This window comes from Ctenopharyngodon idella, chromosome 11, assembly GCF_019924925.1.
Source record: "Ctenopharyngodon idella isolate HZGC_01 chromosome 11, HZGC01, whole genome shotgun sequence".
Taxonomy (NCBI): Eukaryota; Metazoa; Chordata; class Actinopteri; order Cypriniformes; family Xenocyprididae; genus Ctenopharyngodon; species Ctenopharyngodon idella.
Genome location: NC_067230.1, coordinates 20,245,466 through 20,269,949, shown reverse-complemented (window position 1 = coordinate 20,269,949; position 24,484 = coordinate 20,245,466). Strand labels below are relative to the sequence as shown.

Sequence of the window (24,484 nt, the reverse complement as noted above, 5' to 3'; positions counted from 1 at the left end):
TTTTGTGTCAAAATGTTGGATTTTGGGGTAAAATCATACCCTATATATTGTATTGTTATATATTGTGTTGACAACTCATCAATTAAATATTTACCATCTTATATTCTGCATAATTGGGTGTTTTTAAATAAACACTGACAAAAACTATACAAGTGACGACATGACTAAATATATAACATTGATATAAGTGATCACTCCGATTTAGACCTACCTATAGTATTTATATAAAGCGTTAAAAGGCAGATTTGCTTTATGTATTTCCCCGGCGAAGAAATCAGGCACATATAAATGTCAGGAAACACGATTCCTGGCTGCATGTCAATATCCATGGATTAGGTTTCTTTGGCATGTCATAAGGAACACTTTCCAGCCCAACCTTTAGTGTAATAGTTTGTTTTACTCGCGTTTTCGCAGTTTTCCCTATTGTTGTCATTTTTAAGAATGTTGCTCATGTCACCAAAATGGTGAGGTGTTTTACTAATTACAAAGATGATGTTTTATTACTCTAATCAGCATTTTTACCATCTGGAAATCTGCATTTGCTTTTAGAGCAACCTTTACAAAAGGGTAATACAAACCAGTAATTATTTAAATCAGAACGAAGATTGATTTCATCATGTACAAACATAGGCTAATCATTTTTAAATCACAAACTTTATTCATCTTAGTATTTGCATACACTAACCAAGAAACATAAAAATACACTTAGTAACAAATTAGATTTTATTTCATCGTACAAAAAAAATCCATAAGTATGTTAATCTATAAAAAAATCTATAAATTTTTTTTTTTTTTTTTAATTGTCTTTCACAGTAAAACTCATTGTCATATATTTTGGGACAAGGCATTTCATAGAAATTGATGACTTTCTAGACATATTCCTGTGTGTGTTTCTAATCGATGTTAAAAAAGTCTATCCTTTAGTCCATCAGCTCAATAAATTATTGAATAAATATGACTCTTGTCAGAAGGGTGTCCATGATTTCACACCTGGCTGGCAACCTCAGAGTCATCCTCATACAACCTATCTGGATTCCTCAGAATGACCTGTTTCTGGGATACCTGTGGGAGCAAAACAAAAAGAGGTCAATCCATAGGGAAATCTGTTTGCATTGGTTTAACATTCTAGTAACCCTTGACTGCATGTAGCCTGAAACTAGGGTGTAACTGCACAATCAGCAGCTCTGTAGTGTTGACTGAAGGTGTGTCAGAAATCTGGCCTGGGTTAAACAACAGCTGGGTCCTAAATCATGGTGTATTCTAATAAGGCCATTATGAAATGTTTTACACTGTATGTGCAAAATTTTGTTCCATTCTATCCCAATATTTTCTGAAATATAAAGTCAGTGTGTTAAAGCAGAGATTCACAGGACAGGATAAACTAAATTATTCTCAAAGCTCCTTGGATAATAAAATATTTGAGTAGTAGTCTTCAGGACAAACCCCAGCTGCCTCTGCATTTGAAACACGTGACTCTGTAAATCATTGCATGACATGATACAGGAATTAAGTGTCTCAGGCAGTGCTGATATTCCCACAAACACTCTAAATAACTTCAGAAGGACAATCCAAGACCAAATGACTAAATTAACCAACCAAATCATGCATCTGAAAGTTCATGGTTTTGGATTCCTGTGGTTTCTGGTAAATTTCAAAATGAGTGAATATGTGTCAACTCAAGGTTCCTTGCTTTACTTGTGTCTTGAAGGCATTCATTTTCCAACTTAAATTTATTCAACAGGGAATTTTCAATCATTTGTTTTGTGACTTGCTGGTACATGTGCACTGCATTCTCCTGGTGTCTGATTGCACATTTTTCACTGTAGTGTAAATTACCTGACTCCCACCAAAATAACACTGGCACCCACATTCTTGTTTGAAAAACAGTTTGTGTTTGGGATTGATTTAAATCAGTGGTTCTCAAATGATGTGTCACAACGCATGGGTCATGAAGCAATACTACTGGTTTAAATGGCAAACAATCTTCTAAATTCGAAGTTCAGTCTCCTTGTTACTTTTTATGGTAATGGAGAACTTCACAATTAGTAATGGATTAGAGTGAACATTATTAGGTCTTTGGGAATTATCCTTAACAATGGACTGTGGTTTGATGAGTGACACCACAACATATGCTCAAGGTGTACTGGTGTATTATTGCCATCTTATGTACGATCAAATTCGACGTTTAGCAATAGGGGGGAAAAAAACAAGCTAACAAAGACACCTATTGGTTTCAGCTGGGAACATGCCAGCTATTAAAACGCTGCTTGAGGGGATACTAAAGTTGGAGTAGAGGTGCATTGGCCAAACAACTTATCTGGCTTTTTCTACCCAAATAAAGGAGCTAATGGGCTGGACCACTATCACCGTTTCCTTCCGTCCAATCAAGCTTTTGTCCCTGAGGAATGGAATGCTCACCTACATATCAAGTTCACACACTTTAGCCACCGTAAGCTTGAATGGAAATAAACAGCAGAACAACCTTGACTGCATGTTTTCCCACAAGATAGTTGTGTGAATGGGAAAGTTCATGACCGTAGGGATTGGGAAAAGGCTTTGAGTGGAATGAAAACCTGTGTGTGTCAATACAAATAAAGTCAAAGTAAACATCTGATGAAGTATTTGTAGTATGTGTGTGTAATGAAGCATGTAATCGCACTGCTTTAACTCCGCTCTGGGTTTTCCCACTGCTTGCTAATTTACTGGTGTGGGGAACCCGATCCGAGTTCGCTCCATTTGACAATCTGCACCCAGTTACCATTTTCAAAATGGGTCTTTTTATACCATGTTTGCACAATTTCTCTACAGTTGTGAGAGTAATGCGTTAATATGATGATATAATTGTGGTAAATTTTGAACCGATCATAGCACCCATGCAACGACCTTTCTAGTTGCTTGTGATTATTGAAGATTTTTTTAGGATTTTACATAGATTTCACTTACAAAGAGCAGCTTAACCAATTAAATAGTTCAGAGCTGAGCATGACTACAACACATATTCAATAAAAGATATTTCCATGACCGATTCTGTAAACTCCCATGACATTTTCGGGAAAGCATGATTTCAAAATTCCCTGATATTTCCAATTTATCCATGACTGTGGGAAACCTGACAGACTACCTATCTGAGAGGAGAAAGTGATGTTACCCAACATTAAATTACACAGGAAATCTGACGTCATCCATGCTCTGTCATTAATTTTAATTTGTACATTTGTATTTTTGATCATTTTTCCAACAATGTTTTAAAAATTCCATCTTTTATTTCATTTTGACTGCTAATAGTCTATCAGCATTAAAAAACATAAGGTGAATTTTTGTCGACATGCAAACGTTTGATTTATTAATATATGTCATACACAAAATGGAGCAGTATCAGAACGTTCTTTGAGTGAGCGAAAATACAGACATTGCTCATACTCACATGCGCTATAGTTCAAAGATTAAAAAAAAAATAAAGAAAAGAAATTAAAATCTTTATTCACTGAGGATGCATTGAATTGATCAAAAGTGGCAGTAAAGACATTTATAATGTTACAAAAAATTTCTATATCAGAGATATTTCTAATCATAGAATCCTGAAAAAAAAAACACAGTTTCCACAAAAATATTATAAAGCACAAGTTTTCAACATTGATAATAGTAAGAAATGTTTCTTTAGCAGCAAATCAGCATATTAGAATGATTTCTGAAGGATCATGTGACACTGAAGACTGGAGTAATGATGCTGAAAATTCAGCTTTGATCACAGGAATAAATTACACTGTAAATTAGATTAAAATAGAGGACAGTTATTTTAAATTGTATAATATTTCACATTATTACTTCTTTTACTGTATTTTTGATCAAATAAATGCAGCCTTGGTGAGCATAAGAAACATTTTTCAAAAACAATAGAACCTTCCCGACTCAAGTGTTCTAAATTCTAATGTCTCTGGGCAACCATAAACAACAAAACGACAATTGATTTGTGTGCGGTTTGCTATTGTGCCATTCCCTAAACTAATTCCAATCAAAAGCTCTTTCACAGCTGAACACCACACCTAGATCCAGTAGTGATCTCACTTTGACGCAGCAGAGCATCAAGAGAACCTTTCCCAGTTCCACAGACAGGCCTGGGCAGTGTGTAACTGATCTGCTTTTTCTGGAAATTCCTCCCCCAACAGATTGATACATGATGGCAAGGTGATACAGCAGTATTGTTTTTCATAAAGAGACAAGATAGTTACATACTCGGGGATTTTTTCCTTTCTCTTTGCAGGTCAATACATTTTACGCACATTTATTCTGAGTGACTGTGAGGAATGACTATTTACCTGTTGTTCTTGGAACCTGTGGTGCTGGGAAAGTGAAAGCGGGGACTCTCGCCCAGGTGCATTTCGGATGCGGAGCGCGCCCTGCCTGTTCCGATCCAGCGATTGCGGTCGGAGTTGGCTGCGCTGATGCCATGATTTGAGTTCCTCCGACACCACCTGCCGCGGCAGGCCCCTGCTAGGGTGGTGAGGATACTCTCTTAGCGAAGGGGCCCGTGACAGTTTCACATGGGCGGGTAACAACCTGCAACTTCGTTGCTGGGGAGGAAAAGCCTCACTGCAGCAGTACTCGTAGTGACCATTAGAAGAATAAACAGGCGAGGGGGCCTGGTGGCTTATGTATGACCTTCCGCTGTCCATTTCTAAGGGGTGACCCCATCCGTCCTGCATGTACTCTCTGGAAAAACTAGGTGAAGACTGATACTGAGGGTTCTTGTAGAAGTGGGTAGGGGAGCATCTTTGTGGTACATGGCTATCAGCGAGGCTGGAATAATGGTATCCGTACTGAGTTTGGTAGGGCCACGGAGGTTCCCCAGGGTACTCCTGGCAGGGCGAGCTGGCGTAGGACTGCACTGAGTGCTCAGAGTTGCTGTCCTCAGAACTAGAGTAGTACACAGGGTTTCTGACATTCAATCTTATGGGGGAGTATTCTGATGGTGTCTCCCCAAAGTCTGCCAACCGTCTCCTGGGGCCCCTTGAGCGCCCACGCTCCCGCTCGGGATCATAAGGGTTAGGTTCAGTGTTGGGAAATCTGTTTAAATGAGAAATTAATACATTTGTCAAGATTTGAGATAGCCATAATATCCATAAAACACATGTGATCTGAGATGTATACTCCAGTTCCAAAGTTTGGGGTCAGTAAGATTTAAAAAAAAAAAAAAACTGCAATCTGTAAGTTTGGCCTCTTTGTCGCCATCTCTGTTTGAAACCTGCAATTGCAGTTATTTACGGAATTATCATCTTTACGTGGGTTGTGCATCGACACAGTTCTTCAGCGCGAATTAATCTTAATGTTTGCTGTCAGTCACTGCACCAGTGGATACTGTACTTCAGAATCACAGATTGTAGTCTTGGAAGTATGACCAAAATAAGAATTTTCACCGGAAAATTTCATCTGAACAAGTAACTAACAAATCTGCCACTTTTGTTCTGACCAACTGAGAAAAAAGCATTACAATAAATCGTGCTACCAATGGTGATTAAATCTAATGATCTCTTAGCTCATAACACATCAAACCGTGCAAATTATTATTATTTTTATCCTTTGTTCTGAAAATTGTTAAAGTTATCAGCATTGCGTGACTACGTGTATTTAGTGTGTATTAGCGTTACCTGTTTCTGTACAGTCTAATCTGTAACGTTAATGTCATACCATACAATCCACCATCAAAATGACAAGTTTAATTATTCCAGCTGCCGTGAGAAAAAGCTATAAATGATCAAAGCATCATCCTCACATGACATATAGCCTACTAGCTGGGAAACTTCTTTATGTAAACAGACGTGACGGCATGCTCGAATTTTCCGTGGAATCCTACCAGAACCACTCTTATTAGAAAACATTATTACTAACTTACAATTGTGAATCGGGCTAAGGTACGGAAATGGTTTTGAACACTGGCTGGCTATGCACTTGCTCAAAAATTGATTTTGGATAATTTTTAACCAAAAAACATTACAGACTGCAGCTTTAATTAAAACTTTTATTCAGCAATAATGCATTAAATTGATCAAAAGTGGCAGTAAAAAAACATTTGAACATTATATTAATCAAAGAATCCTAAAAAAAATCTATAATGGTTTCCACAAAAATATTAAGCAGCACAACTGCACAAATTTGTTCATAACAAGAAATGTTTCTTGAGCAGCAAATCAGCATATCATTATGATTTTCGAAGGATCATGTGACACTGAAGACTGGAGTAATTCAGCTTTGCCATCACAGGAGTAAATTACATTCGAAAATATATTAAAATAGAAAAAAAAAACAGTTATTTTAAATTAAAATAATATTTCACAATATTACCGTTGCAGCCTTGGTAAGCATAAAAAACGTCTTTCAAACACATTACATAATCATTACCGACCCCAAACTTTTAAGCGGTAATGTATATAAGAGATTTGCAGACCTAAGGGATTGTCTCCTGCGCAGGTGCATCTCTGGAGTGGAGGGTGCGCTGCAGGACTGTGTGTGTTTCAGGGCAGCATGGGTGGGTATTTGTAGTGGTATCCCGGCCTCCGCAAGACAAACCTCCAGAGGAGGCAAAGTGGGGGTAACAGAAGGACTACTACAGATGATTAGAAAAACACAAGCAGTTATTTTTACAATTATGAAGACAAAACCGAAACAGTACCGCTGTAGTTCCCTTATTACGTGTTCTACTGAAAACAATACGTGTCTTCCATAAATCAGCCTTGAGATGGCATTACAGCAAAGGAGGTGTGGTCATACCCACCCCAAAAATTACTATGTGATGTCTTAATGACCAGGTGAGTCAAAACTGCTTTACAAAGGTCATGAATCACATGCTTTTCACATTTAACACTTGCTTTGCACTGTAAAAGATTCAAAGAGAGATATACCTGGATTTGATGCTACTAGATCTTTTCTTTTTCTGATAGGGCTGATCCAAACTAGTCTCCGTCCAGGGAGAGTTTTGAATGGGGGCAGGGTCATGCTCTAAGATTGGACTTTGGCATGTGTGCAAATCCTCCAGGGATTGTGGGGGTGTTTGACGGGAAATGGCCTCGAGGGGCAGGTAGGAGGGGCCTACAGGTGTATGAGGAGGGGCATGAGAGATGGTTATAGTTGGAGGGTGAAGATCTACAGCAGGAGCAGGAGGCTCTGAAGAAAGCTGGGAAGACAGTTCCTCTGAAACATGGATGAGAGATAAATGGTACATGGGTAAATGACTAATAGCACGGAGAAGCATTTATGTTTCAAAATAATTATATATAAATATAGATTTTTTATACATTTCTGAAAAACACATGGTTTTCACTTACCCTCATCAAGAACAGCCGAGTCTGACAATGAGCTATCATCCGAAGCACCTTGATACAAAACATAAAACATGTTTGATAATCAAGCTCATTACACAGTGCAAAAAAAAAAAAAACTGAAAAAAGTGCACATATAAATCTGTCACCTCTCTGTGCTATCATGCCAGGGCGTGGTGAGGATCGGCTGTGTTCCAGTCGTAACCTGAACACGGCTTCCTGAAGATCTTTGAGTTTCCTTTCCTCCCGATGGTACTGCTGTAGATGGCTCCTCTTCACCGCCTTGCTAGGATGGTTCTCCTGGCACAGTCTCTGGGCCGCCATGTATATCTGCTGCTGAAGAGCCAGTTCAGCCTCCAAAGAGTTCAGCTCAGCGTTCTGTGTGCCATGTACGTGATTGGTTTGTGAGATTCAAACTTATTTATAGGAATAATACTGGTTCTTCAAGAGTATGTCTAATAAAACAGTCAATTTTTATCCAGATCAGTTGTGTCAGTTCAGGTCTTTACCTCAGTTCTATGTGAGATGCTTGGCTCATCTAACTTAAAAGCAGCTCCGATGCGCCGGCGAATTTGAGGCGGCTTCTCTCCAGGTAACAGGGGATAGTCTGAGGACAAATGTCCTGTGAGCTCCTGAAAGAGAAGAGGGAATTGATTATGAATGCACTGCTTTTATTTTACAGCTGCTAAATGGCAGATACTAAAATTCTATACTACTTTGTCTAAATAAGAAATAAAACAATAAAATCAATCTTCAAGTGAATTTAGGCATCACAACATTATATTGCACAGTATGAAAAAGTATAAAAATGCTGAAGATTACATTTAACAATATTATTCAATTATTGGTGCTTTTAAAGGATTAGTTCACTTTCAAATGAAAATTACCCCAAGCTTTACTCAGCCTCAAGCCATCCTAGGTGTATATGACTTTCTTCTTTCTGATGAACACAATCTGAGTTATATTAATAAATATCCTGACGCATCTGAGCTTTATAATGGCAGTGAGCGGGATCAACGAGTATGAGCTGAAGAAAGCTCCTCCATCCACATTCATCCATCATAAACATATTCCACACAGCTCCGGGGGGTTAATAAAGGCCTTCTGAAGTGAAGCGATGCGTTTGTGTTAAAAAATATCCATATTTAACAAGTTATGAAGTAAAATATCTAGCCAGAGCACTTCCATATTCAGGTTACGAAGAAAGTATAAACTGGCGTGGCGTCTGTTACACTTTTTCCGTAAGTTGAATAGGGAAGGCGTAGGATGTAGCGTAAGCTTTGAGAACTGCAAGAGTTTTACACTTTCTTCGTACGTTATATACGGAAGGCAGTCTGGTGGAAGCTAGATATATTATACTTTACAATTTGTTAAATATGGATATTTTTTACACAAACGCATCGCTTTGCGGAGCCGTGTGGAGTACGTTTATGATGTATGGATGTGGATGGAAGCACTTTCTTCACTTTCTCGTGACCCCTGTTCAATGCCATTATAAAAGCTCGGATGCGTCAGGATATTTATTAAAATATCTCCGATTGTGTTCATTAGAAAGAAGAAAGTCATGGCTTGAAGATGAGTAAAGCTTGGCGTAATTTTCATTTGAAAGTGAACTAATCCTTTAATGATGGCAAATCTAGATGTAAAAATAGAGAAAATGCACATTACAATTAAATATACAATAAAATTCATGAATATTGGTCAAAATTTTACTGATATATTGTGTATCCCTACAACTGATGTCTTTAAATCTATTTGGGGCAGTCAAGCAGATCTGTAATTTGACAGTGCAATTTGTAAGGATAATTACGTTAATTATACTTAATTAAGTAAAAAACAAACAAAGTCAAAAGCAAGTTATCAAGGACAAGCCTTTATACAGAATTCCTGTTTCTCCAGTGTGAAACCTTTTAGCGAGTTGGGACAAGTTATTGCTTTCAACCGCTAAATTATGCAAGCCTGTTGTTGAAATATTTGGTTCTTTCCTAAGCCGTACCAAGAGCCCTACCTGCCACGCTCAACCATCTATCTTCTCCAAATCCATGCCTGCATAAGTTTAGATACAATTCTCTTTGAGACAAAAACCACAAGCCCACAGCTCTTTAAAGAGCTATAATAGAGGTGAAGCCCTTCAAAAAACAGATGATACACACACTAGCGTGACTTCAGACTTATTGTGACATAAAAGTTTCATCAGACTCTAAAGAACACCTGGACAAGCCCCAGCAAGTGACTCCAACAGGAAACAATGATGCATTTCGGACTACACTAGAAAGCCTCTGGGTCTGATGATGATGAACTTTGGTGATTTGCTCACTCAGTCAATGCCATATTTTTATTACATATTAAATATCCTGTCACGTTCTTTAGAGAGGTGAGAATGTTTTGATTATTGCTAGGAAGAACTTCTGATGAAGTTATTTATGGCAGAAAATTGAACTCCAAAAAAATGATGTTATCAGCGTGCAATGGAAGTCCCCTCTAATTTCCTAATTCCAATGTAAAAACTTCCTTATCTCTCTTTAGTAGTGTTTTGGTGGGTCCATGTGCATGTTTGTGAGTGTGAATGTAGACTTACGGCCTCTCTGATGCAGAGTTTCTTCAGCTCCAGCAAGCACGTCTTCAGCCTGTCCTCCAGAGCTTGCTGCTTCAGTTTCATGACCCGAGTATGAGTTTTCACATCCTTCATCACTGTGGTGGGGCTGTCAGGCCCTACAACACATAAAACACATAAAACTCCTGATGAGGAGCAGCTTCAAGATAATAACAGAAAATCAGCAATTATATGAAGAATTAGTTTTCGTTATAATACTAGTATAGCCAGTAAAGATGATATAACTCTACATGTTGTCTGTACTAAATCTAAATCATAACTAAATTATGACTGGCAGCACAAATATAGTATCGTAACCACAAATGATGGCAAATTATAATGAGTGTCTGATCGCGTGCATATCTCAGAAGCTGATGTAAACTTTCAGGAAACAAATACTCATATATGATCAAAAATGAAAACGAAGGTTGTTTATGAGTCACTGAAAACGGCTAAATGAGTGACAACAAAGAAATTTTTCTCTTCTGTATCCGGTGACTGCAGGCGAAAGCCTATGGCACGTCTAGAGAGCTTATCTACTGAATTCTTTAACATACATTTTCAATCAATCATGCGACAGCACACAAAGACATACCTGAACAATGACAAAAAAGAAAACATTCAACTGCACAGGAAAAAAAACCTGCTATAGTGTGGTGGTTGCTTCCGATTCAACCGTTAGAGGTGTAATGTACATTACAATGCACCTTTTTAGTGAAAGAAGTGAAAACTAATCGTGCATCTGAAAATGCATGTAAAGTAAAAAAAAACCCTACCCATTCAAAACTTTGGGATTGGTTAAATTTTTTTTTTTTATGTTTTTGAAAGAAGTCTCTTATGCTCATCAAAAAAATACATTAAAAACAAAAAAATTGTGAAATAGTATCACAATTTTAAAATGTCATTTATTCCTGTTATGACAAATGACTGAATTTTGAATTGTCAGCATCATTACTCCAGTCTTCAGTGTCACATGATCTTTCAGAAATCATTCTAATATGCTGATTTGCCGCTCAAGAAACATTTCTTATTATTTATTTGAAATAGCAATCTTTTGTAACATTATAAATGCCTTTACTTTTACTTTTTGTCAACTGAATATTAAGTATTAACTTCTTTCCAAAAAAATAAATAAATTGTACTTACCCCACACTTTTGAACGGTAGTGTATGTATGTAAAACTTTTGTGTGTGACAAATTTATGCTTCCCAATTTCCCAAAGATTTAATCCTTTCATTGAACTATACAGAAGGAAGTCATATATATTTGAAATGACATGACATAGAGTCATTTTTGGTGAACTATCCCTTTAACCTCACAACCACATGCTACATAATACAGCATACAGTATGTCATTACATAGCCGAGGTGTAACTGAAACTAAACCTACCAGAATGCAGAATAACTCCACTGTCAGTATCACTGATCTCCTCTTTGCCTTCCATGACTACTGGTCAAGTGGTCTTCGAAGTGAAAGCCTTGGTTTTCTCTTACTTCACGAGTTCCTGAAAAGCAAATACAACTTTTATCACACTCATGCTCACTCCCCAGAGACCAATTTAACTGTTCAAGCCAAAGTGAACAAAACCTAGTCTCGTGGAACCACTCAGCCCCTCAGCCGTGACGGGTCTCCTGACCCAGAGCCACAGGGGTCAGAGTGGATTCCAGGAGACTGTTCTGGCAAACAATAGTTTTCACAGGGCCACTAACAATCACAGTCTAACTACGCCTCTCAGCTATGCACCGTCAGCAGGAGCTTAGGGAAGCTTTAACTAAGAGGGCATTCAAGTAAATACTCTTCCTCCTGTATCTGAAAAATGTCCATTTTCCAGGAGGAACAAGGGCGTGCTGTGCTTAGATTACAACATTGGAATGCCTGAGACAGAAGAGGTTAATGAAAAGGGCTACTATGCCTCATTGCACTAATTAATTAACCTTGATTCACTACAACAGTTTGTCAGACTACTTAAAGGAAGGAATTGTGATTAGCTACACACTGGTTTGCGCATTACTTACATTTACATGTATGCATTTGGCAGATGCTTTTATACAAAACATCTGACAGTGATTGAGACATTCACATCTGAGAATTGAAACTATGACTTTGTACTGTTATAGCGCAATGCTGTTTCAGCTACAGGAAAAGATAATGACTAATTGGCATGTGCATACAAGACTACGACGAGCTGCTTAGTGTTATTCATTCAATATGTATATATATATATATATATATATACAGTCAAACCAAAATTTATTCACACACCTTGAACATTTCATTCTTTAATACAGTTTATTCACTATAATGGTAATAAAATATGACAAAACTGTGTCAGAAAAAATTAATCTTAATTATGTCAGATAACACTTAAGCAAAACATGGTCAGGTCAAAGTGTCTGGATAATTTTTGGTTCCAAATTTTACCAATAGTCCACTGTATGAAGAATTTTTGGGTATAATATGTCAGTTTACTTTATTTTGCTATCCTCACTTACATAAATGAACTATAGTGTCCTGCACCCACTAGTAAATATATATCAAAAATATAAAAAATGTCTGAATAATTTTTGGTTTGACTGTATATACATATATATATATATATATATATATATATATATATATATATATATATATATGTACATATGTAATTAATCTTCTTATAGTCAAAACAACACAAAAAGAATTCACAGTGCCAAAGTTCAGACCACTGTCAGCTTGTGACACATGTTCTGCGGTGTGTGACTCTGACAGGAGTCTGAACAGCTTCCTGTTAGTATGTCAAAATGTTATTTTATGTCATGATGACAATGTCCTGAGCAAATTGTGAATATCTACAGTTAGTGAATGATTAAAAGATGTTAAATATTATATGTATAATCAATCAGCTGTGGGATTACAGTGACGGTGCATTACAGCTGTGACTTTATTACTCTGAAACTAAAGATGACTCTGACGTGCTCTCGAATAGTACAACCGGATCAGTCATGCATGACATTACAATCTTTGAAGAGAAATAAGCTAAATAAGGTCATTATTTTATGTTAATTCATGTTAACTGTTCTACCAGCAATGGATGAAATATTAAATCCTAACCAACATCATTAAATAACCCACATCCAGGAACAGGCTACATATTCAATTTTTGTGCTTACGGATTTTTTTCTACATATTTTGATTTTCAAATGTCCAATAATATTCAGAATCAAGTTTTTATGATTTTATTTCTGCATTTTATTATTATTAATAATTTTACATTTATTTTTGCCTATGTTAATTTTAAGCTACAACACATTTCATGACTTGAGAATGAGTAAAAAGTTGGTGTCATTTATCGGTAGACTCGATATTAAAAAATCAGTCAAACCCATGTTCAGAAAAAAACAAAACAAAACAGTTTAAACACATTAAACAACCCAAAATGAAAATATTACTTGAAATTACTTAACAGATCACAAGACCAGTGAAAACATTCTTTAAACCGGTAAAAATATAAATAGAATGCAAGACAACTGTGCTAACGAGCTTCTACCTGAGCTTGTATGATGTCTTGTATGATAAACTACAGTCATTATCATATGAAAGTACTTACATATTGTAAAACACTGATTCCTCTTAAAGTGTAAGTGCATCTGGTAAACAAAATCAGTTGATTTCCATGAGATGTCTAGCACTGCACTCTGACTCTGGATGAGCAACACAGGGAGTTCATACTGTGAAATGAACCTGGGTGCGTCTTGCGCATACCTCTGTGTGTGTGTGTGTGTGTGAGTGTGTGTGACATCACAGCGTCACACCTCTTGTAGACACTTGAATGCTATAATAACTCTCTTGTCTTATCAGCATGTACACACACAAGTATGTAGCAAGAGATGAAATCACATCATATAGGTGTAAACAAAATCTACAAACTAAAAATGTACTTCAAACTTGGAAAGAAACAATAAAAGTTTCATTGTTTTAAAACAAAGAAATGTTTAAGAAATTAAATGACTAAGAAATATTCAGTTTCTGCAATATTTCAGGGTCACTAATCAAATAAGCACATTTGTGACCGTGATCATGTGAACTTTTTTGTCAGATGTTTGAAGCTCAAATTCTGTTCAGATCTTCTCGAATTATTCTGGAGAACATGATCATCAGGTTTTACACAAACTTTTATGCACTTCAAATACTTCTGTTAAAGCAAAAGGGTGAGAAAACAAATACTCAGAGTCAAACATTATGACATTTTTTTTTTAACTTTACACTTTACAAATTGTTATACCGATAATATAATTTGCAGTGATCTCTAATCTAATATAATTTGCAATGATTGATCTCAAGACTTTTTTGGCCTATACAGGTCCGTTTTTTTAGAAGATCCTGCTGCCCCCTACTGGTGACACCATTCTAAAACCATAAGCCTATCTACTGTACAAGAACTTGTGCGGACTACATTAACATTTATTAATATATAGGATCATTTACTGTAATCTGAAACATTTTTGAGGCTTCTGATTTCTGCAATTTATATTTCTCAGATTACTCCAATCAAGATTACAATACCAAACAAGCAAGCAAACAAACCCCTTGTTCAATTGTTGCTGACATTCTTTTAAAGGTACTGTAATGTAAATGCTGTTGTCATGCATACAGTGTCCTCAGTGAGGCAATCATTCCACTCTGACATTCTGAACCAATAGGAAACCAACCCACACACAAACAGATGTCAGAGGAACAGTTCTCCAGAACACCGTGGGAGACGCTGCACCTGCTGCTCTCATGCATCGCTCGCATACATTCAGGATCCTTGTCCTCACACTGGCTCTCCAAGAATGCCAGTTAAACGCCTATAGGAGCCACCACGGCTGCCAGACGGGATAGAATCATATCACCCAACAAATGACCAAGGAAACACGACTGCTGGAGCATACCAGTATCTGGTTTCACAACTAGTCTCCTCCATTACTCCGTCAAAAAAAATTTGGCTACCCCTTAAAGGATTAGTTCACTTTTCAATTAAAATCTCATGATAATTTAATCAGCCCCATGTCATCCAAGATGTTTATGTATTTCTTTCTTCGGTTGAAAAGAAATCAAGGTTTTTGAGGAAAACATTTGAAGATTGTTCTCCTTATAATGGACTTCAATGGTCTCCAAACGGTTGAAGGTCAAAATTACAGTTTCAGTGCAGCTTCAAAGGACTTTAAACGATACCAGACGAGGAATAAGGGATTCAATTCAACTTATGGAACGAACGTGGCGTCAGTGACATTTTTTCCGTAAGTAGAATAGGGAAGGCGTAGGACATACAGCGTAAGCTTTTTGAAGAATACGAAAGTGCGGTTTTGGCGGAACCATTTGAAGGCGATCGTTTGTGTTTATAAAGCATATACATTTACATTTTTTTTAGAAAATGACCAATCGTTTCGCTAGATAAGACCCTTATTCCTTCGTCTGGTATCGTTTAAAGCCCTTTGAAGCTGCACTGAAACTGTAATTTTGACCTTCAACCGTTTGGAGACCATTGAAGTCCACTATAAGGAGAAAAATCCTGGAATGTTTTCATCAAAAACCTTCATTTCTTTTTCGACTGAAGAAAGAAGGACATGGACATCTTGGATGACATGGGGTGAGTAAATTATCAGGAAATTTTAATTTAAAAGTGGACTAATCCTTTAAGAAAGTACTAGGGTTTGCATATTTGAGTACTCGAATAACAACAACAACAAAAATATCAAAGCAATGGGTGCTATTTTTTTTATTTTTTTTTAAAAAATCAGGCCTTTTTCGGCTCTTTTACTGTTTTATTTCTTATAGTCACTGGATTTTGACCAGTTGCTAGGTTTACATATAATCAAATAATAACCAAAATTAAATAATAACCAAATAATCAGTATATAATCGGATTGATGGCTTAATCAGACTACATTTGGTGGTGTAGACCTGAAATAATGCAATTAGCAGGAAAACATTAAGCATGCAAACACTTAAATCTGACTAATTTCTCAATCAAATTTTTAAAATACCTTGCTCACATGCGCAATGCTGTGAACTGAATTGCAACACTATAAAAAAGAATGATTGGTTTAACTTAAAAAAGTAAGTGGTTGCCTTAAAATTTTGAGTTCATTTAAATTAATACAATGAAGGCGATTGATTTAATCAACAGAAACTCAAAATATTGTTATCTGAACCACATTAATTATTGAAGTTGATTTGACAAAAGAAAAAAAATGTTGCGATAAATCATGAAAATAATTTTTTACAGAGTCAATTTAAACAGAACTTTCAGAAACATACCTAGTGTAAAAACATCTGAAAAATCAAGCAATTATTTTATTTTCATGATCGATCATTGCTGGCTGCACTTCCATACAGAAAATACAAAAACTACTTATGCTATTTTCCTCTTAGTCCCTCATTTGTATATCTTGACATCATCGAACAAAGATAGCATAAACAATAGGGTGAAATTGGGCTCATGTCAACTTTTTAACAGGAACTACAAACTTCAAAAACAAAGCACCATAAATGTAACACAAAAAGAGAGCTGACTGGACCCATGAGCTACAGTATATATCAAGTTCATACAATAAGTGTTGTGTTAGAAAGAAATTCATGTGGGTTTAAAACAACATGATGGCAGAATCCAGAAATCCTTACTTGCCTTTGCCTACATAAGCATGGGCTGGGCTCCACAAACACAGAATAGAGCACTGACCTCTGACCAGATTTAGCTACAAGACTTTAGTTTTGTAGGAAGTAATTGAGTTTTCTGGATCATGTTATTTGTGTCAGAATAAACCCCAAAGGGACTTCCCTGCTAGGAGATACTGTAGGCCCAAGCAAACACAGTTGATTTAGTAGGGAACTGATGCTGATTAAGAAAACAACGACAATTAATTAGTGCTTGTTTATCTGCTAACTACTGGGATGACGTTAATTAGTTGATTCTAGGATTGTTTTTTTTATCTTTCTGTAGCTTTATACCACAACCTGCTATGAAGACAGCTAGTACGAGTTCTGTTCTGTTAAAAGGGTCATCAAAAGTGCATGTGATGTTATGTAGCAACAGTAGTTTGCAAGGCCAGAGACGGGTCAAATATCTAAACTAACATACTTTTCAAGACAGTTGTGACAGTTGAATTTGTATTGTTTATTTAGTGCTACATCCACTGATCCAACTGATATTGTATGGAAGCCCGCAGATTCATATCTCCCCTCTTCCCAGGATGTCGGATTAGCACGTATGGGAGCTGGAGAGCGTTTTATTATTGTGGGAATCTCCCCCATCCTGCCCATTCAGACAGGGAGCTCAGGCATGCTGGGAACACCAGTGAACTGTGACAGTTGCATATTAACCTTAACTTGCGTCCTGTCTACACCAGAAACAAAAATGACGTGTATAATAAGGTCTATGAGGTGACATTTTACTTGATTTACATTGAAGATTCAGAAAAAAGAATCATGTTGAATCTTTTGCCATTATATACGAGGGAATAAACACTCACCGGCCACTTTATTAGGTACACCTTGCTAGTACCGCGCTGAACCCCCTTTTGCCTTCAGAACTGCCTTAATTTTTCATTGCACAGATTCAACAAGGTGCTGGAAACACTCCTCAGAAATATCAGTCCCTATTGACACGACAGCATCACACACTTGGTGTAGATTTGTCAGCTACACATCCATAATGCATATCTCTCGTTCCTCCACATCCCATAGATGCGCTATTGGATTGAGATCTGGTGACTGTGGAGGCCATGAGTATGGTTAACTCATTGTCATGTTCAAGAAACCAGTTTGAAACCAGTTTCATGATATTGCATGCACATTGTAAAAAGTAAAATGTGCAACTATATTTATGATCTAACCCTTCGATTTTTTTAGTTTAAACCAATCTAGCTCTAGTCTAATTGATTTCAATCATTTTAAATAATACTTAAAAAAGTAAATTTAGATGTTACCACATTAAGCATGTTTTAGTTCACCTGAGAAAACGTTTACTGCACTTTAAAGTATCAGCAAAAAACAATGAATATTAGGCTAAACTAAATTACAGTATAACAATTATACTGAATAAAATTACAATAAAGGTATGCGATATACTCAAAGTGTAGCCGAGCAATCTAAAGCATAGCATGTGAACAAAAAAGGGATGTTACACTTAAGAAGACGTATTATGTAACACAGAAGAGTATGATTAGTCCAGATAGATAGACAAGAAGAAAACGGTCTACTAAGGGGTAACCATAACAAGACTTTTGTCAAAACAGCATTCCTCAAAACCTCTTCTGACACTGTAAAAACATTTCTATCTTCAAGTATGAGGAAATGTTATATTTAGCCTTAATAGAAATAGGAAGGTCCAAAATATACGTTCTGTGAGTCACTGTCAGTAATTAGTGACTTGTAATTACTCCAAACTAGTATCCATAAAGACACTGCATAATTAAAGCGTGAGAGACCCAGAGGGAATAAGGATCTCTGAGGCCTGTGAACACCAACACCGCACCCTGGCATTTGGTAGTTGTGTGGCAGTGAGGCTCCCTTTTGGGAAAAAGAAGTGGAAATTGGTTTCAAATGAGCCAAAGCACAGATGGATTCTCTGATGTGGACTGAAGTGTCACCGCTATACCACCAGCACAGCCGTGCAGCACCAATCCCACAGGCTGCAAACCCCAGGAGTACTTTCCCTCTGTGTATTCATTACAACTGCGGCAAGACTCAGAAGATGAAACAGACCTCACAGATCCTGGCTTAACTCACTCTGCTACGACTGGGGCGGTAGTATGTCTACTAGTGGAAAATCTTTGTGGCTAGTTCACCCGGGACATAGCACACATTGAATATAATCATTATAATTGGCAGAATAATAACAGAAAAAAGACACAAAAAACTTTGAAGAGCCCATTGAAGGAATATTCCGGGTTTCAAAAGTTCTTGGCAAAATGTTGATTACTACAAAACATCTTTGATTTGCCCCTCCGTTTCTTAAAAAAAAAAAAAGAAGAAAACTTCTGGTTTACAATGAGGCATTTACAATGGAAATGAATGAGGCCCAAAAAAGGCCTTTTCAGTGTAAAGTTCCAATTTTACAATGACAACGTTATGATAAAATTAATCTAAAAGTGACAAAAACAAGTTTAAAACTCAAATAATGCTTAAAGGGTTAGTTCACCCAAAAATTAAATAATGTCATTTATTACTCACCCTCATGCTGTTCCACACCCGTAAGACCTTCGTTAATCTTCAGAACACAAATTAAAGGAGCTATATGTAAGATTTTTACTTTAATAAAGCATAAAAATACCCCAATATGTTTGCAGATATTTAGGAAACATGCTAAGTTCACCTACTTGTTTCTCAGAAAAACAATGCTACAGCCAGATATTCTACTTTGAAACGCGCGTTTCGTGTCGGAATGTCTGTCTTTGTTTTGGTCTGTGCAAAACCGCGTGCTGCCAGTTTATCCAATAGTATTTCGACATCACAGGTTTCCAGTTGGCGGAAAACACCGCGTATTGCAGCCATGGAAACAAACTGGGTCGGAGAATCGCAGATTCTACCTGACCTAAAAAGCCTCTGCATTCATCTAAAAATCTCTATGAATGACAGCATATTAAAACACAGATAAATCAACTCATCAGCTTACAGTGTGTAAGTCTCCTCAGCTTTCATTGTCAATTGCGCTCCCTCTTGTTGCGTGTTCTCAAGCTGGCCACTTTAAAACATATTTAAATCAGTTCATGTGAGTACAGTGGTTCAATATTAATATTATAAAGCGTCAAGAATATTTTTGGTGTGCCAAAAAAAACAAAATAACGACTTATATAGTGATGGCCGATTTCAAAACACTGCTTCATGAAGCTTCGGAGCGTTATGAATCAGCGGTTCGGAGCACCAAAGTCACGTGATTTCAGCAGTTTGGCGGTTTGACACGCGATCCGAATCATGATTCGACACGCTGATTCATAACGCTCTGAATCTTCATGAAGCAGTGTTTTGAAATCGGCCATCACTATATAAGCCGTTATTTTGTTTTTTTGGCGCACCAAAAATATTCTCGTCGCTTTATAATATTAATATTGAACCACTGTACTCACATGAACTGATTTAAATATGTTTTTAGTACATTAATGGATCTTGAGAGAGGAAATGTCATTGCTGGCTATGCAGGCCTCACTGAGCCATCGGATTTCAACAAAAATATCTTAATTTGTGTTCCTGAAGATGAACGAAGGTCTTACTGGTGTGGAACGGCATGAGGGTGCATAATAAATGACATTATTTTCATTTTTGGGTGAACTAACCCTTTAAGTTTTAAAAGAACATTTATTTTAAGTTATATTATAAAACTAATAAGCTTCACATTTATGTTTTCAAATTTGAAAACTTCAATCACTTCCATTGTATATGCCTCACTGTAACCTTGATTTTTGAATTTACAAACTAGTGATGAATCTAATAATGGTTGTGATTATCAACGTTATGCTGTTGATTGAACCGGGATTGAGAAATATTCCTTTAAATGTAAATTATAGTTTGCATGTTCAGTGTGGAATATTACTGCCACACAAAAAAAGGAAATACGCAGGGCAGCATTGCATTGATGTTCCTTTATCTGGTACTCATGAAAACAATATCTTATTTTAATCGTTTTAATCATCCTTTCTTTATCCAAGAGGAAGTGCAGTGTTTCTTTGAAATCAGTGTGTTATGGTTACATATGGCTTTAGTCTGTTCCTGTTTAGTCTTTGTGTCACTGCAAAGAACAGTGGATAGATATTCTAAGCATGCAACTGTGTATAAGTAATGCATGTTTAATAAAAGACTATATCTGACTAATTCCTTCAGGTTTACAAGAGCTGAATGATAAGACCACTAAACAGTAAGCTGGATGTATTCGTTTGTAAATTAGAAAGGAAACTGTGTTGATCGTAAACGACTCGCTTTTCTAGAGTGACTGTTCTGACTTGCATCACTCAAGAAAGACATCATACAGTCTAACATATTTTGTGCGGGAAGGAATATGAGAAGGAAATATGAGACAGGAAGTTATTCAGAACAATTTAGAATAACACAACACAGCACAACACAACAAGTCAAATGTAATAAAATGTGCTGCTGCACAAGTGGATGAAATAGAAACATCACTATAGCGCCTGTCATTGTATTAGGCCACATCCAGTGGTGCTAATGACAGCCTTAAAACTGAGCTGTCGGCAGCAAACAATACACACACACTGCTTGGCTCCGGTTTGGCCGACCCTGGCTATGAACCAACAAAACCACAGATTCCAGAGCTATTCACGTTCAGTGGTCTACACACCTCCCTCTGATGCCGGCCCACTCAAATCACCCTTGATGCTCTGAGTCACACTGATCACTGGATTCCACAGCATTACATGAGGAATGTTGTTCCTTTTGTAAGAAAGACAACTCAATGATGGAATGAGACTTCAGAGCATCGACTTTATTAAATAAAAAGCTTAGTTCTGATCCGTTTTGAGACTGTCTGACCTAGTTCATCTGTCTTTATAAACATCAAACCGAAATGAGTGTTCCCACCTGAATAAATGAATGGTGTGTAAAATAATATCCACCTTTAGACAATGAAACAATATAAGCATGTGATTCTCACGGTGCAGCAAAAATATTCTACAGGTTTCTTTCCTCCTTGGGTTTTGAACAAAGCTTTACAACTTCTCTACACTGTCCATACAATACTAAACTTCCATGTAAACAACAAGCACTGAAAAAAAATCACACTGTATAAAGTGTAAAGTCATATGTTTAGCAACATCTCTGTTCCCATCCATTTTACGTGTAACATATCTACTCAATTTTTTGAGTTTTAAGAATTTAAAACTTGGTTTTCTTTGTTGCTAAATAAATTCAAAGAGTTCAAAAAGTGCAAATATCTTAATACTGCATCACTTTGATTTTACTTAAAAGTTTAAGGCAGCAACTGAGCTGTAACAAAATGTGTAGGACTACTGTAGTCTGGTTATTTAAAATGATTTTAAAACTAAAATATGTTTAAATTTAATTAAACGTAGAGTATCACTTAACCACAGAAACATGCTAAAGAACTGCAGCAGTGATACTTTCAACATAGAGCCTGGATTTGAGAATGCCGGGTTAATGTTACTTTGTTCAGTTTCGTTCAGTTCACAACGCTTTAGAACTACGTAAATATACAATTTATAAATGTACTTTATATATGCACGAATTTGAATACTTAAAAGGAGATTGAATACTTGCAAAACTTTGGTTGAAGTGGCAGATATGCTATGTATAGGTATTAAAGATTAAGGAAAATACCATACCTTTTGTCGTCATAACAGGAAAACCTGCGCAGAGTCGTCAAATGTTTACGCAATGCATTTTCATGGGATGTTATTTATCCACGTTTTCTCCAGCGCTGCATTCCAAATTGATGTAAGCGAGACTATGAAGAATGGACGGTACCAAACAACGCGAACTAAAGGTGTTGCTTCGCACGTAGATTCTCGTTCATGGTTCCGAAAATAGAAATAACATTTTAAAGAAATTGGTAGTGCAGCAAAGTCAATATAAAGCGTCTGAAAAAGTGTTTTTATTCACGACAGCACTTTTATGGGAACTTAAAACCATACCCCCCCCCATGTCACAATGGTACGTACCTCACCCCTCCAGAAACTTTTTACTGAACTAGTGATCGGATGTGCGACTCATTTTCGAGAATCGGCTCTTTCGAACAACTCGCTTTAAGGAATCGGTTCAAAACTATTCAGCGATTCTAAAACCTTTGAATAATTGCAGTTTATTATATTTTAAGGCAAAAATACATCTGTTTGTTGCAACCACGGCAAAGTAACTTCAAATCCTTACGATCTTACGAATCGGACATGCCCGAAAGAGTTTTCAGGTTCAGTTGTCAGTTGAACTGTTGACTCGTGAACGAATTGTTTAGTAAACCGGTTCAAAAAAGAGAATCGGACATCGTTAGACTGAATGCTGGGCAGCGTGTACTGATAGATCCTGCTATAATAATAGCTTAAATCGTTTGCGAACGACACGTAGGCACTGTATAGGATAGGAAATGGGGGCTTTTGAAATTTCTGTAAAATGAGCTGTTGAACTGCATGCAGTCGAATCTTTTGAAAAGCAGAGAGGTAGAATGTAATGTGCCATTATGGGACTGCAGGGTGCTGGTGCCTTTTATTAACATATGAAAGCTTTCACCTTGAAAAGAAGACTGTCTCACACACAGTAAATGTTCCTGCGCCAGGCACAGAAAGTGAGAAGGGTTCACTAGTTGATTTGACGAAGCGTGTTTGAACGTAGAATAACTTTCCACTGCAGTATGGTTTTCTTATTTCATAAGGTAACGAGTAAATACCGAAAAGTGTCATTAGGAATTGTTAATTGTCTTCGGGTGTACAAAGTGGTCCATGTTACGCACGTTTCATACTTAGGTTTCGAGACCGTAAATTTGTTAATCCTGCTTTAGCGTTCTTATTTGTATATCAATTGTATGCCAATAACAGCACTGTGAAAATGTCTTCCGTCTTTTTTAAACAATCAGAAAAAAAAAGTTTCCGTCATGCATGAATGGAAAATGAATGTTACAAGTTACCTGTTGTTTAAAACAACGTAACCCGTTAAGTTATACTAATACCACGTAATAATGCAGCCGCATGATAATAGGATCAATAATTATCTATGATAACTGATCATTAGTAAAAGCACACAACGTGCTGTAGAAGACCAGCCACAAGATGTCAGCAGCTAGCTGTGTTTCTTCTTAAGCTTCAGCGTTTTTGTTTAGAAAAACAAAAGAAATGATAACAATAAAAAATAGAAACTAATTTAAAAATCCCCCACCATGATGTTTTCGTATATATAAGTATAAACAGAAGGTCTAAGGTAATATTGTTTTACTAAGTAATATTGTTTTAACATTGTAAGAGGCCTAAGTGAGGTGATTAATGCAGTATAAATTACAGAAAATGGCACTAAGAGTCTTTTTGAGGTCCCCCATGATGTTTCCTCTAAGAGGAAAAAAGAAACATTTACTTTGCAGGTGACTGAACTTATTTATTAAAAGGTAGTTAAAGCATGCCGTAAACATTCTGCTGTAATGATTCACACATTAGCCACAAAGATTCTGCAAAGCGTGTGAAAGGGACATTAGCACAGTAGAGTTTAAACTTATATGCTCCTAAATTGTGTGCGACAATCTGATTTGTCGCTTTTGGTCTCTTACAGAAAAATTATTATAAGCTTATCAGGACTACTGAGTTGTTTTGCCAGCGCCTTACCACAAGAGAGTAAATTGGAGGTTAAATCACTTAAACCTTCTAAAAACTGCTGAAAATGTGTTTCCTGAGAAGATACATAATAGTCAATTTCACGTGCTTTGCTGTTTCTGTGGACAACATTAATGCCTTTGTCTAGATATAAGCCACAAAGCATCATGTGACCGAACTGGTGCAAAAGAAAAAAAGTGGCTTTACAACTTTTCTTCTTCTTCTTTTCTATGATCTTTTTGCAGTTTTCCACATATTATATTCAAAGATGAAGTAAACAAACACAAACTGAGTGTGAAAC

General features: G+C 36.7%; 1 protein-coding gene across 2 annotated transcripts; it reads right to left on the bottom strand.

Annotated features, from left to right (window-relative positions):
• Positions 1-635: 635 nt before the first annotated feature.
• inavab (innate immunity activator b) lies at positions 636-22,372 on the bottom strand. 2 transcript variants are annotated; one of them, XM_051911778.1, is made up of 10 exons: positions 22,219-22,372; positions 11,297-11,411; positions 9,892-10,025; positions 7,823-7,945; positions 7,463-7,691; positions 7,320-7,367; positions 6,897-7,185; positions 6,443-6,601; positions 4,317-5,064; positions 636-1,062 (listed from the first exon to the last, which is right to left on the bottom strand). In XM_051911778.1, the coding sequence occupies exons 2-10, from the start codon at positions 11,349-11,351 to the stop codon at positions 985-987; spliced, it is 1,863 nt and encodes a 620-aa protein (XP_051767738.1). In that variant the 5' UTR covers positions 11,352-11,411; positions 22,219-22,372; the 3' UTR covers positions 636-984. The 2 variants fall into 2 exon arrangements, with proteins under 2 accessions (XP_051767738.1, XP_051767737.1); XM_051911777.1 differs by lacking the exon at positions 22,219-22,372 and adding an exon at positions 13,494-13,653.
• Positions 22,373-24,484: the final 2,112 nt, after the last annotated feature.